Source organism: Nicotiana sylvestris, chromosome 6 (assembly GCF_000393655.2).
Source record: "Nicotiana sylvestris chromosome 6, ASM39365v2, whole genome shotgun sequence".
Classification (NCBI taxonomy): domain Eukaryota; kingdom Viridiplantae; phylum Streptophyta; class Magnoliopsida; order Solanales; family Solanaceae; genus Nicotiana; species Nicotiana sylvestris.
In genome coordinates, this window is record NC_091062.1 from 23,335,022 (window position 1) to 23,349,834 (window position 14,813).

Below are 14,813 nucleotides of genomic sequence, written 5' to 3' on the forward strand. Positions count from 1 at the left end.
CCTGAGAACCACTTGCCCCATTTTGACCATTAGCCATCTGCAGTCAAAAATAATATAATTAAATCATAAATTCTTTTTTGAGGTAACGTATAACATCTGGTGAGTTTGTCTCCATTTCTAGTGGAGTGAGGTTGTTTTGTTCTGCAAGGATTAATCCTTGGTGGATTGCTTGAAGCTCTACATAAATGGGACAATTTGCATGGACTGATTTTATGAATCCAAAAGTCCAATTTGAATCAGCATCTCTAATGAGTCTGCATATCCCTGAGATTGGAGTAGCACTTCTAAAGGCACCATCAACATTGAGTTTGAACCATCCTATTGGGGTGCATGTCATGTAATATGTAGGGGAATTTTTCTCAAAGTGTGGTGTTCCTTTTGAGTGAAGAGCTTTATTCTAGTGCATGTTTTACTGTTATTGAAGGTGATAAAGGATGAGTGGTAGTATTGATGTTATTACTATTTCTAATTAGCCAAAGGTTCCAAATGATAAAGAAGTCTTCCCAGTTTAGAGTGTTGGGCATTGTAGGTAGATTAAATATAAGGGGATTCATGTTTTTTATGTAGATTAACCAGTCCTCATTAAGGTTATGTAGGGATAAAAGAGGTGGTTGAGTTAGTAGTGAGTGCCAAAAAAAATTTGCCAAAGTACAATGAAGAAAAATGTGTTCGATATTTTCTTCTTCTTTGCGACAACATGTGCAAGTTGGGTCTATATTGATGTCAATGTATTGTAAATATTTTCTAGACGGAATTCTCTCATGGTAGCAAAGCCATAAAAGAATTTTATTTTATTAGGACAATTAAGGGACCAAATTCAATCAAAGTTTTTTTCTATCTTATGATCACTACAATTAGTGATGAGTTTATAGCAAGACTTTGTAGTGAAGAGGCCACTAGCGGTTTCTCCCCAGTAAATTCTATCTACGAGGCCACTAGAAGGAATAATAATAGAATAAATTCTGTCAGATATTGTTGCTGGTAATTCAAAAGAAATTTTATTAAAGATCTAATTGTTATTGTGATGGAGATCTTTAGGTGTGACAAGAGGACCTACTAGAAGTTGGCGGAGTGCTTGACCATTTGGAATCCATCTAGAGTTCCATATATCAAGAAAGGAGTTGTGACCAATTATCCAAGTCGTACCTTTAGAGCAACTCCTAACCAATCTTAAAACTTTTCCAGCTAAAAGAAGTGTTCTTAGGAGAGTTGTTTATGTACTTAGTTATAAGGAGGTTGGCCCAGGGGGAATGGGGGTAGTTTAATAATCTCAAAGCAAGACTTGCTAGTAATATTTTATTTTTGGAACAGGCTTTATTGACTCATAACCCTCCATTGGATTTGTCCTTTGTCACAGTGTCCCAATTGATGAGACACAATTGTTTTTGCTATCTGTGATTTCCCAAATAAAGTTCTTAATAATTCTATCAATAGTTTGAAGAATTTTGCTAAGTAAAAGCGTAATTTGCATTATATAATTAGGGATGTTGGCTAGGGTGGATATAGCAAGTGTGGTACATCCAGTAATGTTTAAACAATTGGTTTTCCAGTTGTTTAGCTTGTAACGCAAATTATCCAAGATGTAGTAGAAATCCTTTGTTTTAGGGCAGTGATTGTGTATAGGGAATCCCAAATATTTACCAAAGGTGCTAGTGCTTTTGATAGCTAATTGATTTGATACATAAGAAATATCATTTTTGGAGCAATTGGAGGAGAAGTATATCACGACCCATTTCCATAATAGATCGTGATGGCGCTCAACACCATTGTCAGGCAAGTCAACGCGAAAACATAATTAAGTTCTCATTTTTACTTTCACCAAAAAAATTAAGTGTAGCATTTCCTTAAGTTAAAGTTAAAACCAGAAATGATTAGTAATGTGCCAAAAGTAATTGTACAACCCCAAAATAATTGTCTACTAATGTGTGTGCCAAGATCTAGTGTCACAAGTAGTGGGCAACTAGTAGAATATACAAAAGAATAAAACTATCCTACTGTCCGAGATAGAATAGACAGCAAAAGTAAAGGAAGACTCCATCAAGCTGCTGAACGGTACAGGAAGGGAGCAGCTCACCGTGAAAGTCTCGGTCTATGAATCAGGGGCACGCACCAGTCTGATAGCCAGATATACTTGCCTCAGATTCTGTACAATTAAGTACAAAAGTGTAGTATGAGTACATAAACAATATGTACCCAGTAAGTATCCTGTCTAATCTCGAAAAAGTAGAGACGAGAGGTCGACATGACACTTACTAGGGTCAAATAACATGGTAAGTGATATACTACGCATGGATGACACTATAATTAACAATCTATAGCATGAAGCAACAAGTTCTTTCATAGGTGATATCACAGTTAGCCATTTACATTTCAAGGCATATAATCAAGTTCCGTCCACAGCAAAATACTAATCAATAATCATGCGCAAGTAGTGTCGAGGTCGTACGGCCCGATCCAACATAAAAATAAAGTGTGCACTGCTGGAGGGTCAAACGACGCAAACCATAGATGCATTTATTACCCCGCTCGCGAATCATACATGCGACGCGGTCAATTGTATTTAATCACAACAACAGGTAGACAAGAATAGACATCAGGAGAGTAAGTACTCATAATTTATCAACTTCTCTTTAAAAAGGGCAAGAAAGTAGTGTTCCACTTATTAGATCTGCTTATCATATTCAACATGATTTAGGCAAATCTTAGATTTATCATAGAGTCACAAGAACATCACATAAAACATGTTTTAGGGTCCTAAACTACTCGTACTTAAGCATAATAGTAGCTACGCACAGACTCTCGTTACCAAATGCGTACGTAGCCCCCGTATTTAGTGGCAAATTATTTAATTATTACACCTAGGGGGACAATTCCCTCTTATGAGGTTAGATAGGAGACTCACCTCGCTCCAAAGTGCACTTCCAATACCAAGAACAAGCTCAAACCCTCAATTCGGAGTCGAGCGATCCAAAACTAGTTAAATGAGGTAGGAACTAATCAATATAAGCTCACAAGATCGTATCTAGCTATTTAAGCAATTTCCCAACCTTTACCACAAGTTTCCTAAAATCCGACCCTGGGCTCACGTGTCCGGATTCCGAAATTTTTCGAAGGAAGTTGTTCTCTATAACCTAAGGATCAATAATATATGATTTCTAATTCATTCTGTAACAAATTTCGTGGTTAAATCTAATTTTTGTCAAAACCCTCAGTTTTACTCTAACCCCATGATTTTACCTTAATCCTAGTATTTAATCTACCTTAGACGCAAGTATTAAACTAGGAACAGGTGGGATAAGCTTACCTCAAGATGCTAGGTAGAAGTCTTCTCTCAAAAGCTCCCAAAATCGCCAATGGAGGAGTGAAAAGTGTCAAAAATGACTTAGAGCCCGTATTAAATGAAGCTCACTGCTTCAGCGATTTCCGCATATGCGGTCCCGCTTCTGCGAGAAATTGAGCGCATCTGCGGAACCAGCCAAGCGGGTTGCGACCGCTTCTGCAGTCTGGAAACCGCTTCTGCGGGTGTGGACCTCTCCTACCATGGCCACATCTGCGATAGGCGGACTGCTCATGCGGTCGACCAACTGCAGGTGTGGTTATGACAGAAGCAGATGATTCAGCACTTCTCAACATTTCCAACTTCACTTGACCCTCGTCCGATTGACGCTCGGGGCTCGGGGGCCTGCCCGAACATTCTGACAAGTCTGAAACCACGAGATGGACCTACTCGAACCTTCGGAATGCCTGAAACAACGCTAAATCTAAGAATCACCTCCTAAAACCAAATGAATCAAACTTATGAACTTCAAGGTCTTAATTTTCCTCTAACGAGCCGAAACCCACTTAAACTACTCGGATTGACATCAAATTTTGCGGGCAAGTGTTAAATGTTATATCGAACATGTACCGAGCTCCAGAACCAACATACGAGCCCGATACCCATGGAATCAATCATTAATTAGTTTCTTTAAATCCTTAAAACTTCAGATTAACAATTTCTAATAAAAATTGATTACCCGGTCTAGGGACCTCGGAATTCGATTCCAAGCATATGCCCAGGTCTCATATTTTCAAATCATGAATCCGAGTCCGTTTGTTCAAAATATTGACCAAAGTCAAACTTAGCCTTTTAAGAAAATCTTAAGGAATCAAATGAGCATACTTCAGTCCAAACTCTTCCAAATCCTGAACCAACTATCCCCGCAAGTCGTAAATTATTTAAAGCAAGCGCGAGAAGTTTTATTTAAGGGTACGGTGTTATACCCCATTTAAAACTGGTTAAAATAAAATACAACATATAGGTAATTCAGAATTTGATTAAAGTTAATGAATCGCCACCTAATTAATTGTGGTGAATTAGGACACCTAATGTTGATTAAAGTTAAACTCTGTTTATGGTCTACTTAACCTAAAGATTCTACATAAAGGCTCAATAAATCTAAAGGGAAGGTTTTTAAGGCACCCTTTAAAATCCATATTAAATGATTAACCGACCGGACTTAATTTTAATTAAGGCTAAGTGTAAGTGAATGCGTATAAGAATACTTGGCAAATGCATACTTAACTTGAAAAGCTAATGAATGTTAAAATATATTCTTTTGTCGTGGACTAAAAGTAAAAGTTGGCTGATGAAAGTTAGTCACTTCATGTCCAGGTTTAACATAGTTGGAAACAAAAGATTATTAATCGCAATATAAACGACGTCTTATAGTTGCTTCAAAACATTTTGGATTTTAACGTGTTATGCCGCAACAAGGTAGATTCTACCAAATTAGGCTTTCAAAAAAAATATTACCTCTAAGACCTTACTGACGAAGATAAAAAATGACTAATTTAAGTACCTATAAGTAATGTATTTTAAGGTTAATTGGTAACTGGAGGTAAGATCTACTATGACTCTAATTATAAAGAGTAAGTTTCATCTATATGTGAGAACCAAGAATTAAATACTTCAAATAAAATCAAAGCAAACATATGTCATAAGAATTAATTAAAAGAAAACTATAGCAGGGTATTCTGCTACTACTTCCCCCTCGCCTCTCTCTTAGCTTCTGCCCAAATGGTCCTTGAAGGGAGGAGGAGAAATTTGGATGAAAGAGTGAAATGCAGGTTTCCGGGTCTAGCGGCAGCACCAAGTCTCAACGCGAGACTCAAGAGCGGCTCCCATATGTTTATGCAAAACAGAAAAGAAATAAAGGAAATTAGCAAGGAGAATTCCATTCTTGACATTGTGGATATAGACAGTAAGTAAGTAGGATAAAGAAAGCAATGTAACATTCAATTTTGAACCATTTATAAAGTAAAGAACCTTCCATACAATGTACCATCCATAATAGAAAAGACTTGAGCATGTATCCATTTTTATACTTGAAAAGAAACAACATTTGACATACTGAAATTGAAGTTATACAACTTTACTACACTATTAACGCAACACAGTATAATCATAACAAAACTTATTACTTTTTCAAAGTTCTTTCTTTTTAAAATTGTTGCCCGAGTAGGTTGAGTTCCATATAATATACTTAACTGACTATCAATCATGTTGTGGAAGACCCTTTTAAAGTAACAGGAACAAAGAGGATTTATTTACCTCTCCTAGTTATTGAGTCCGGAACCAAAATGTGGCTTTTTTTTATTCAAACTACACAAATAGGTGGTAAAAAAAAGTTACATTTTTATATATAGCGTCACAATACCTAGCGCTATACAGCAACAGTAACGGAACCGTTAATGTATAGCGCCAGGTATTGTGGCGCTATACTGTATAAGCTAACATGGTCAGGTATAGCGTCACAATACTTCGTGCTATTGTTGATTCACAATTCCGGAGTCAAAATTTCAATCTTTTTGCTTTGCCAAAATTCTAAATCGAGGTATTTCGATTTATTTTAAGTTGAAACATTTATAATAATGTATATTATTTGATTTGTATGTGTTTTATTTCGGTTTGTGTTTTTTTTCGAAACTAGCATGTTAAATTTATCCGAATTTAATATTAGTGTTTTCTAATAAAATATAAATTAGTAAAATAAATTTGTCTGTTAATATCCTGATTTATATATATGTTTTTTTATTCCGTTTTATATTTTATTTGCAATTAAATTTATTTGTTGTTTATGCTTAGTTTAGATTATTTTTTAGCGTAGTAAAATCTAGACCTTTTTAGCATAGTAAAACGTAGACCCTTATAGCGTAGTAAAATTTAGAGCCTTGTAGCGTAGTAATGTGTAGTATTTTAGCTTAGAATTCTTTTTGTTTAAGTATCTTATACTGGTATTTGAAAATGCAAACTTTGTACAATTAAGTTAATAATTGTATCAACATACATAATTAGTAATTTGTACAATTAAGTTATTAAAAAATATGAATTTAAATTATAATAAAAACACATTATATATATATATATATATATATATATATATATATATATATATATATATAATTTGTACAATTAAGTTATTAAAAAATAATAATTTAAATTATAATAAACACACACACACACACACACACACACACACACACACATATATATATATATATATATATATATATATATATATATATAATTTGTACAATTAAGTTATTAAAAAATAATAATTTAAATTATAATAAAAACATATATATATATATATATATATATAATTTGTACAATTAAGTTATTAAAAAATATGAATTTAAATTATAATAAAAAACACATAATTATTAATGATAGTTTACAGTTGACGACATGGACGTGACTATACATCCCGGCCCTCGGACGTTGGATCTATTAGCCCTACAGCCCCAGCATAGATCCGAGTATATATGGGACGGACAGTTGCTTACGCAGACTTTCCGGGCTAGGAGAGTGGATTTATTGTGGGAGTTTTTGAGTCCTCCCCGCGTTCTACATCCCCGCGTGGTCCATTACCTGGAGGAAATGGGATTATATAGGATTATTAGGATTGGCCGGATACAACTCGACTATGCTTTGATCACGGCCTTGATTGAGCGCTGGCGACCGGAGACGCACACTTTCCATTTGCCAATCGGCGAGGCCACCATCACACTACAGGACGCTGAGATTTTATATGGCCTGTCCGCTGATGGCTTGCCAGTTTTACTGTCTGCGACCATGAGATATTATTCGCGGCAGGCATATTGGGATATGCTGCACATGCTCACGGGTTTCATGCCGGAGGACGAGGAGGTAGCGTCTGGGTCCAGTCGTATACAGTTGGTCCCCATTAGAGACCACCTGGTGCAGATCCACCATACTATCACCGACGAGTCAGCGGAGGTGGATGTACAGCGATATACGAGGCTGCTGTTGCTCTTTCTATTTGGGGGGGTCTTGTTCCCGAACACTTCGGGGAACCTAGTGAGCCTCCGTTTTTTGCATCATATTACCCGGTTCGAGGATACAGCCATCTACAGCTGGGGTGGTGTTGTCATCTCATACCTGTACAGGCAGATGTGTCGGGCTTGCATCGGCACACAGAGAGACGTTTGTGGCTTTCTGCCGCTTCTACAGGTGACAATATATTTAAATAATATGTCCATTAGTTACAATTCTACTTAGTTATAGTTAATCTTATAATTTACGTAACTTTGTATGTTAGGTTTGGGCCTGGGAGCGATTTCTGCAGTTTCAGCCACCTCTACCACAGCTACCGGCTAATGTAGAAATTCCGCAACTCCTCTAGCCTGTAGGTGGGTTATGCGTCGTACTCTTGTGATGCCCATCATAATCTCCCCCTCTGCAGGGATGTGTTGGATCTGCTGGATGACGCACAGGTGAATATCTAACTAAACTTACCTGTTATAGATTAACTTAGTGCTGCGCATACTAACTTTTTGTGTTCTTATTTGATAGTTCATCTGGACGCCGTATAGCGATGAGGTGATAGGTACCCTGCCAGCGTATTGCACGTTCGACCGACATATTTGGAGGGCTCCTGTCACGCTCATATGCCTCGATATTGTCGAGCATCATGCCTCCGAGCGGGTATTTCGCCAGTTTGGCCTGTCGCAGCCTATACCGACTCTGCCTGCATGGCATGCTTTACATTATGAGAGGGATGATCGGTCCAGGGCGGACGACACATTTATGGCATGGCTTAACGAGCAGCTGGGTACTTGGGACAGGTGAGAGGACTTGATCCCACCTCCGCAGCACTTTCCTATTCAACGTTATATGGCATGGTACCGCACTATTTCCCGACTTTTTATCGGGAACCCAGTTCATCAGGCACACGGTCGGTACGTCCCATACGCCGGGAGACACGAGGCCCTGGTATGTTTTCTGTTATTATTAATTATATACCTGTAATTTAGTGTCAAATATGTAGTTTATATTTTTTACTTTGTGCAGGCGATTGGATTGCATACTGTCTATCATATGGGGCAGCAGATGCAGAGTTATGTCCACGATCCTGTGGCCATGCAGGAGTATAGTCGTCGATTCATGGATGTGGCTGCCCAGACACTGCAGCGAACCCAATCGGATCAGCGTTTGGCACACGAGGCTGATTATATGGACCCAACGCAGTACCATCGAGGTCGTGGTATCCCACGAGCTGGTGGTGCCCGACGTGCAGGTGGTGCCGGACGACGTGGTCGTGGGCGGAGAGGAGGTGGTCCCCAGCAAGGGGGCGTTGAGGCTCCTGCTGATGTTGCTGCTGATATGGCAGGTGGCATGCATGAGACGGACATGTCGTCTTACGGCCTTGGAATTTACCACTCCAATGCCATCGCAGGTGACCCCATTGGGTCAATTATTGATCACGGGCTCGGATATTCAAGGAGTGGATATCCTTCCCAGGCCCGTCCACCACTGTTGAGGATCGACCGACCCGAGATTTTTATAGTGGGCGCCGACTGAGTTATGGCTCCACATCACATGTGCAGGTATGAATTTATTAGTATTGAATTTGAATTTATTTTAACTGTAACTTATTTATTTTCTTTAACTTTATTAATTTCTTTTTTAAGGGTTCATGCGATGCTGCGACAAATGACTATATTCAGGATCCAGACATGATGATGGTAAGACAATATAAAATGTTGTGAATTGTTATGTATTTTCCTATACTAAGTTTCATATTATTATGTAGCCTTCTACTGGAGCTGACAACACCACGGATACATGTCATCCTGCGCAGCATCCAGCTATAAGGAGACGACTTGATGATGATGATCCTGATAGCGTACCCGGGCGAGAGGGGATGCGCCTCAGGCCAACGGCTGCATTGAGACACACTGGATGCGAGACACATTGACATTGCCCAGACAATATTTTTGTATAAATTAACAACAATATTTAATCGAATATGCTCATTACTTTTTTTAGTTCTCCATTCGTTTGATAGTTTCATAAAATAAAATATAGAACAACACAAACAGTTAAACTTAACTTCTACTTCAATTAAAATAAAATTTAGTACAACAAACAAGGAAAACATTACTACAGCACAAACACAAATATAGCAGGCCAACACAATCAAAATACATGAAATATGAAAAATACACTAAACACATACATGGCCTGTTTAGCCCCTGTTGCCATTTATTTTTCGCTCCAACCACTTAAATCGTTCTTGCAGTTGTTCTTTTTCTTCTTCTACCTCTTTCAGTTTCTCCTTCATCCGCACCATGGCTGTGACGGGCAATCCTCTTGCTGACTTTAATAACCTGTTGAAGGACTCTGACACGTTTGTAGTAAGAATTCTCCATCGTCTGCCACCATCCGCATGCAACATCCACTTTTCAGGGTCATGTCGCATTAACCAACGATAGGCTGCCTCGTCTTCTTGCCTGATAGAATCCATATGCCTTCGGAATTTATGCTGTTAGTGGTCTGTTGCTACCATCCACATCAAATCATGTAGATCCTTGTTGGGATGTGTCTTCTGGAAATTGGCCTTAAAGTGCCTCACACAGTAACGGTGGTATGCATAAGGTTCTTGCCATGCAGGCAAGTTCTCCACAGAACTTAATATACCACCGTGCCGATCAGATATTAGACAAATACTTGAACGTTGTTTGACAACGTGCTCTTTCAGGTGGTTCAAAAACATCGTCCACATCTCTGTGCTTTCATTGGCACAAACAGCAAAAGCTAGAGGAAATATCTGTCCATTAGCATTCACTGTCACGGCTATCAATAGCTTGATATCGTACTTTCCATAGACATGAGTTCCGTCTATGGATATTACGGGCCGGCAATGCAAAAAACCATCAATTACTAACTTAAACGCCCAGAACACATAATTGAATATGTATTCTGGTGTTCTCGGACTCTGCTCAAGCTTCCATTCAACAACTGTCCCGGGGTTAAAGTGCTACAATGCGGCCATGCACTTTGGCAGAAATGCAAATGACTTATCCCAATTACCATAGATAATTTCAAATGCTTGTTTGCGCCCGAGAAATGCCTTTCTTTTCGTAATGGTATGGCCATATTCCTGGTGGACTGATGTAATGCACTCTTTGATTGTATACCTTATGGATGCTTCGAGGTACGGAATAAGTACAAGAGATATCAAGTCAATATCCAAGTTGAAGTGATTACCGTTGAATGTGTCCATTTCGCATGTGTGGGTGGGAATATATTTACCCACTTTCCACATACCTGTCTTCTTCTTGGTCGCACGCAACATCCAATTACATGGCCAAAACCACATGCGGCAAACAACCTTGTATACCATCAGACTTGACTCTCATACATGCATCTCACGACTCTTTTATGTTGTGCATTTTACAAGCCCTGCTTAAGCGTACTTTATCAAAAAAAGCATTCCCTTTGCAAGCACCGTTGGTCTAGACTCATCCCACATTGCTGTCCGGATTTCATCAAAATCCCTTGTGAGAGCTTCCACATCCGGCACGGTTGGCAAGTTATCAATGTAAGGAATCTCCTTGAATGAAATGACACTTCGGACTCGTACACTCTTCGTCTAGGTGGGTCTCTCTTCAAATCAGGTCCTTCCTCCTCATCCTGTTCATCACCATCCTCACGAAATAAGGGTGTCTCGTCTCCGGATTCATCGACATTGTTATCGTAATCACTGTTCTGTTTCTCACTCTGTGCATCTGCCAGATCCCGATGTAATACGTCATTTTTCGTCAACTGAGTGAGTACAGGTGGTCCAACTTGCTCGTTTTCACTGCACAACCAACAAAAATATAAGCTACTGAATTAATAAATGATATCCATATGGTTTTATATCATTTCACTTACAAGTCGTAATGTGATGAAATTCCATTATGGACGTTTTCAATTAGGTGATGAGTACCGGATGGGCCACTTGTAAAATTCATATTCGGCCGGTACCCCCTATTAAATATATGAGCGTTAATACAAATTCAAGTACGCCAAAAATATACATAATTAACACAAATAAAAATTAAAGCTTACCACTCGTCTTGTGAATTATGGAAAGCAGGGTATAAATTATTTTCTCGTTGCTCATTCGCCGCCAGTGATAAGTTTAAATCAATGCAAACTCTTTCATCCGGAACCTGTCCGGCAAAAACTGCTCCAGAATAACCACTCGATGACTGAGGGTTATCTCTGCTACGCACAATCTCGTTTTTGGGAACGTCTTCGACCTTCACGTACATCTCCAACATTGTGATTACAAGAAATTCCCGACATTCGTCCGGAGTCCTCAAAATATCACTCAAAGTTTCATCATCGTCGATGTTAAACTCCGAGTAAAAAACAACCCCTTGCGAAGTGACGGAATACGAATATCTTCCGGTTACTTTAACTATAACTGAACGTTTCCTCACACTCAGTTTTTTGCATAATAACGATATCAATTTATCGTACTCTATTGTAAGTGGCAATTTAACATGACACTGAACAGGTAAACTGTAGCCCACAGAATTATTCTCTATCACAACCTCACCCCCCAATATAATGAAATTCTTATTCTACGCTCTTCAGACATAATGAAAAATTGTTGGAGAATTTAAGAACAATAAACGTTTTAACAAGAGTTAACAAATTTTTTTGGATGAATTTCTATACAATCCTAACCTCTTTATATAGGAAATGGCTAGCCGAATTTTTTTTATATGTATAGCGCCAAAAACGTTGGCATTATACTCTTTTGAATTATTGAAGTCCGAAATTATTGGTGGGGCCAAGAAAATCTATTATAGCGCCACAATACCTGGCGCTATACATTAACAGTAACGGAACCGTTAATGTATAGCGCCAGGTATTGTGGCGTTATACCTGGCCATGTCAGCTTTTGCAGTATAGCGCCACAATACCTGGCGCTATACATTAACGGTTCCGTTACTGTTAATGTATAACGCCAGGTATTGTGGCGCTATATATAAAAATGTAACTTTTTTTTACCACCTATTTGTGTAAGTGAGTAAAAAAACCACATTTTGGTTCCGAACTCCTAGTTATTGAATCCTAATAGAACATGGTATCTAGCCATTCTTAAAATAGTCTTTTCTACTGTTTGAAAGCACAACAATACCTCAACAAGGCAACTCAAGTATGAAATGGCTAACTCCCAATTATCTCCGAATACAATTTCTAATAGAAGATATGTAACATTTATATGATGCCACAGAAAGAGACCAAGAAAGAACACAACTTTAACTTAATGATATGGGGTGTGAACTTAAAGAGAATTCTAAACAAAACTCCAAGTTGACAGTCAAGAATCAGGACATCTTCATACATGTTCTCAATCAAATAGTGGACAAACGGTAATGCCGACAATCACAAGGAACCTAAACATGATATCCAGCTTCACGAATAGACATTACAAAAAATGAAACCTTATGTATTCATATAAACATTTTGTCAAACATTCATCAATCAAGAAGTTTAATATACGACCAGATAATTAAATCCTAATGGCATATTTCTACACGGAAAATTTTAACTTTTGGCTTCTAATTAACAGAGTGAACCATTGCACGTCACATACTACTAGTAAAGAAAGAAAGGACTTGAGTTTGGGAGTAACGGACCGTTTGTGGGGCAGTGAACGGGGCGTCGAATCTTCGAATCTACTCTCTTATCACAAACAGATCCGAACTCCGAGCCGAATGAGTTCGAATATCGTTTTCACGGCCAAAGTTCACAGAGACAAAAAGAAAATTTAACAACTGTGGTAGTACAAGTGATAGTGTGCGAACAGAGGTGGATTACTTCGTAGACTTAGTATTTTGACAATGAAAAGTGGTGCTTCTTGTTCGCTTTTTTCTCCCCTCGTCTGAAAACAAAAGAGGGTATTTATAGAGGAAAGTTAGGGCTCTCTGAGAGATGGTTTTGGGCGGGATTTCAGGAACGAATTCAATTTTTTGATTTTGAATCTTGGTCAAAGAGAACGTTTGAAACTGAACGTTGAATGCTTTTTTTTTTTGGATGGATTCGGCAGGTTCACGTGGTGTGGAGGAACTTACTAAAATTGGAGGGGAAAGTTTCTGCCATGGATGATGGAGGTAGGTGACCTTTCACCAAAGAGGAAGGAGAAGAAAAAGACGCTTGGTTTCCAAACCCTAATTCTAAAAAGTGATCAATGTAATGGACTTGTTATTGGGCTAGGGGATTAGTTGGACGTTTGGGCTGCCTGCTATGGTCACAATTGGGCATCAAATGGGCATTTGATGGGCTATATCGTAGTGAAAAAGAACGAATACATGGACCTTATTTTGGCCGGATTTCTTGGTCTTTTCCAATCTTCAAATTAATTTTTTTGAACTTCTTTGTATCAAATATTAAATTTATATACTATATATGTATGATAAAAATAATATTAAGTAGATATTAATAAAAATTAAAGTAATGACAATATTAGTTGGGATAATAATAATAATAACAACAATAATAGTGATAATAGTAAAAATAGTAATTATAAGAATAATAATAATATCAATACTAACACTAATACTAATATTAATACTAATAATATTAGTAGTAACAATTGTAATAAAATAATAGTAGTAAAATAGGGTATTCAGCTTATAAGTAACTTAGAAGCTCAAGAAAATTAATTAGAAGAAAGTAGGGACAAAATTGGATGTCAACATATACGGGGTTCTAAAATGTAAAACGACCAGTCAGGTCGTTACATTCTCCACCTCTTAAACAAACATTCATCCTCGAACAGACATAGGAAAGTACCCGAGCTGCTGAATAAATGTGGATATCTGCTTCGCATGTCCTCCTCGGACTCCCAAGTCGCCTCCTCGACTGGTTGGCCCCGCCACTGGACCCTCACCGCAGAAATTCTCTTGGACCTCAACTGGCGATCCTGTCTATCAATAATGGCAACCGACTCCTCCTCATAACCCAAACTCTCATCCAGCTGAATAGTACTAAAGTCTAACACATGGGACAAGTCGGCATGATACTTCCGAAGCATCGATACATGAAAAAACTGAATGAACTCCCGATAAGCTGGGGGGTAAAGCAAGCTCGTAAGCAACCTCCCCAACTCGCCTCAACACCTCAAATGGACCAATAAACCTCGGGCTCAGCTTGCCTTTCTTCCCGAATCTTATAACACCCTTCATTGGCAAGACTTTCAAGTGGACATTCTCGCCAACCATAAATGATACATCACGCGCCTTTTGATCCGTGTAACTCTTCTGTCTGGACTGAGCTGTGCGAAGCCTCTCCTGGATCAACTTTACCTTGTCCAAGGCATCCTGTACCAAATTTGTACCGTATAACTTAGCCTCACCAGGCTCAAACCATCCGATAGGAGAACGACAACGTCGACCATATAAAGCCTCGTATGGAGCCATCTCTATGCTGGACTGATAGCTGTTGTATGCAAACTCCACCAAGG

At 38.4% G+C, this 14,813-nt stretch overlaps 1 protein-coding gene across 1 annotated transcript; it reads right to left on the reverse strand.

Annotated features, from left to right (window-relative positions):
* Positions 1 to 9,382: 9,382 nt before the first annotated feature.
* Positions 9,383 to 13,521, reverse strand: LOC138870167 (uncharacterized). The gene is made up of 3 exons (XM_070147930.1): positions 11,402 to 13,521; positions 11,225 to 11,320; positions 9,383 to 11,150 (listed from the first exon to the last, which is right to left on the reverse strand). The coding sequence occupies exons 1-3, from the start codon at positions 11,614 to 11,616 to the stop codon at positions 10,769 to 10,771; spliced, it is 693 nt and encodes a 230-aa protein (XP_070004031.1). The 5' UTR covers positions 11,617 to 13,521; the 3' UTR covers positions 9,383 to 10,768.
* Between the last annotated feature and the right edge of the window lie 1,292 nt (positions 13,522 to 14,813).

Coding starts and splice junctions, on each gene's coding strand:
- LOC138870167 (XM_070147930.1), bottom strand. CDS start 11,616: ATGTTGGAGATGTACGTGAAGGTCGAAGACGTTCCCAAAAACGAGATT. Junction 11,321..11,401: donor CATAATTCACAAGACGAGTG/GTAAGCTTTAAT, acceptor TATATTTAATAG/GGGGTACCGGCCGAATATGA. Junction 11,151..11,224: donor ATTTCATCACATTACGACTT/GTAAGTGAAATG, acceptor TTGGTTGTGCAG/TGAAAACGAGCAAGTTGGAC.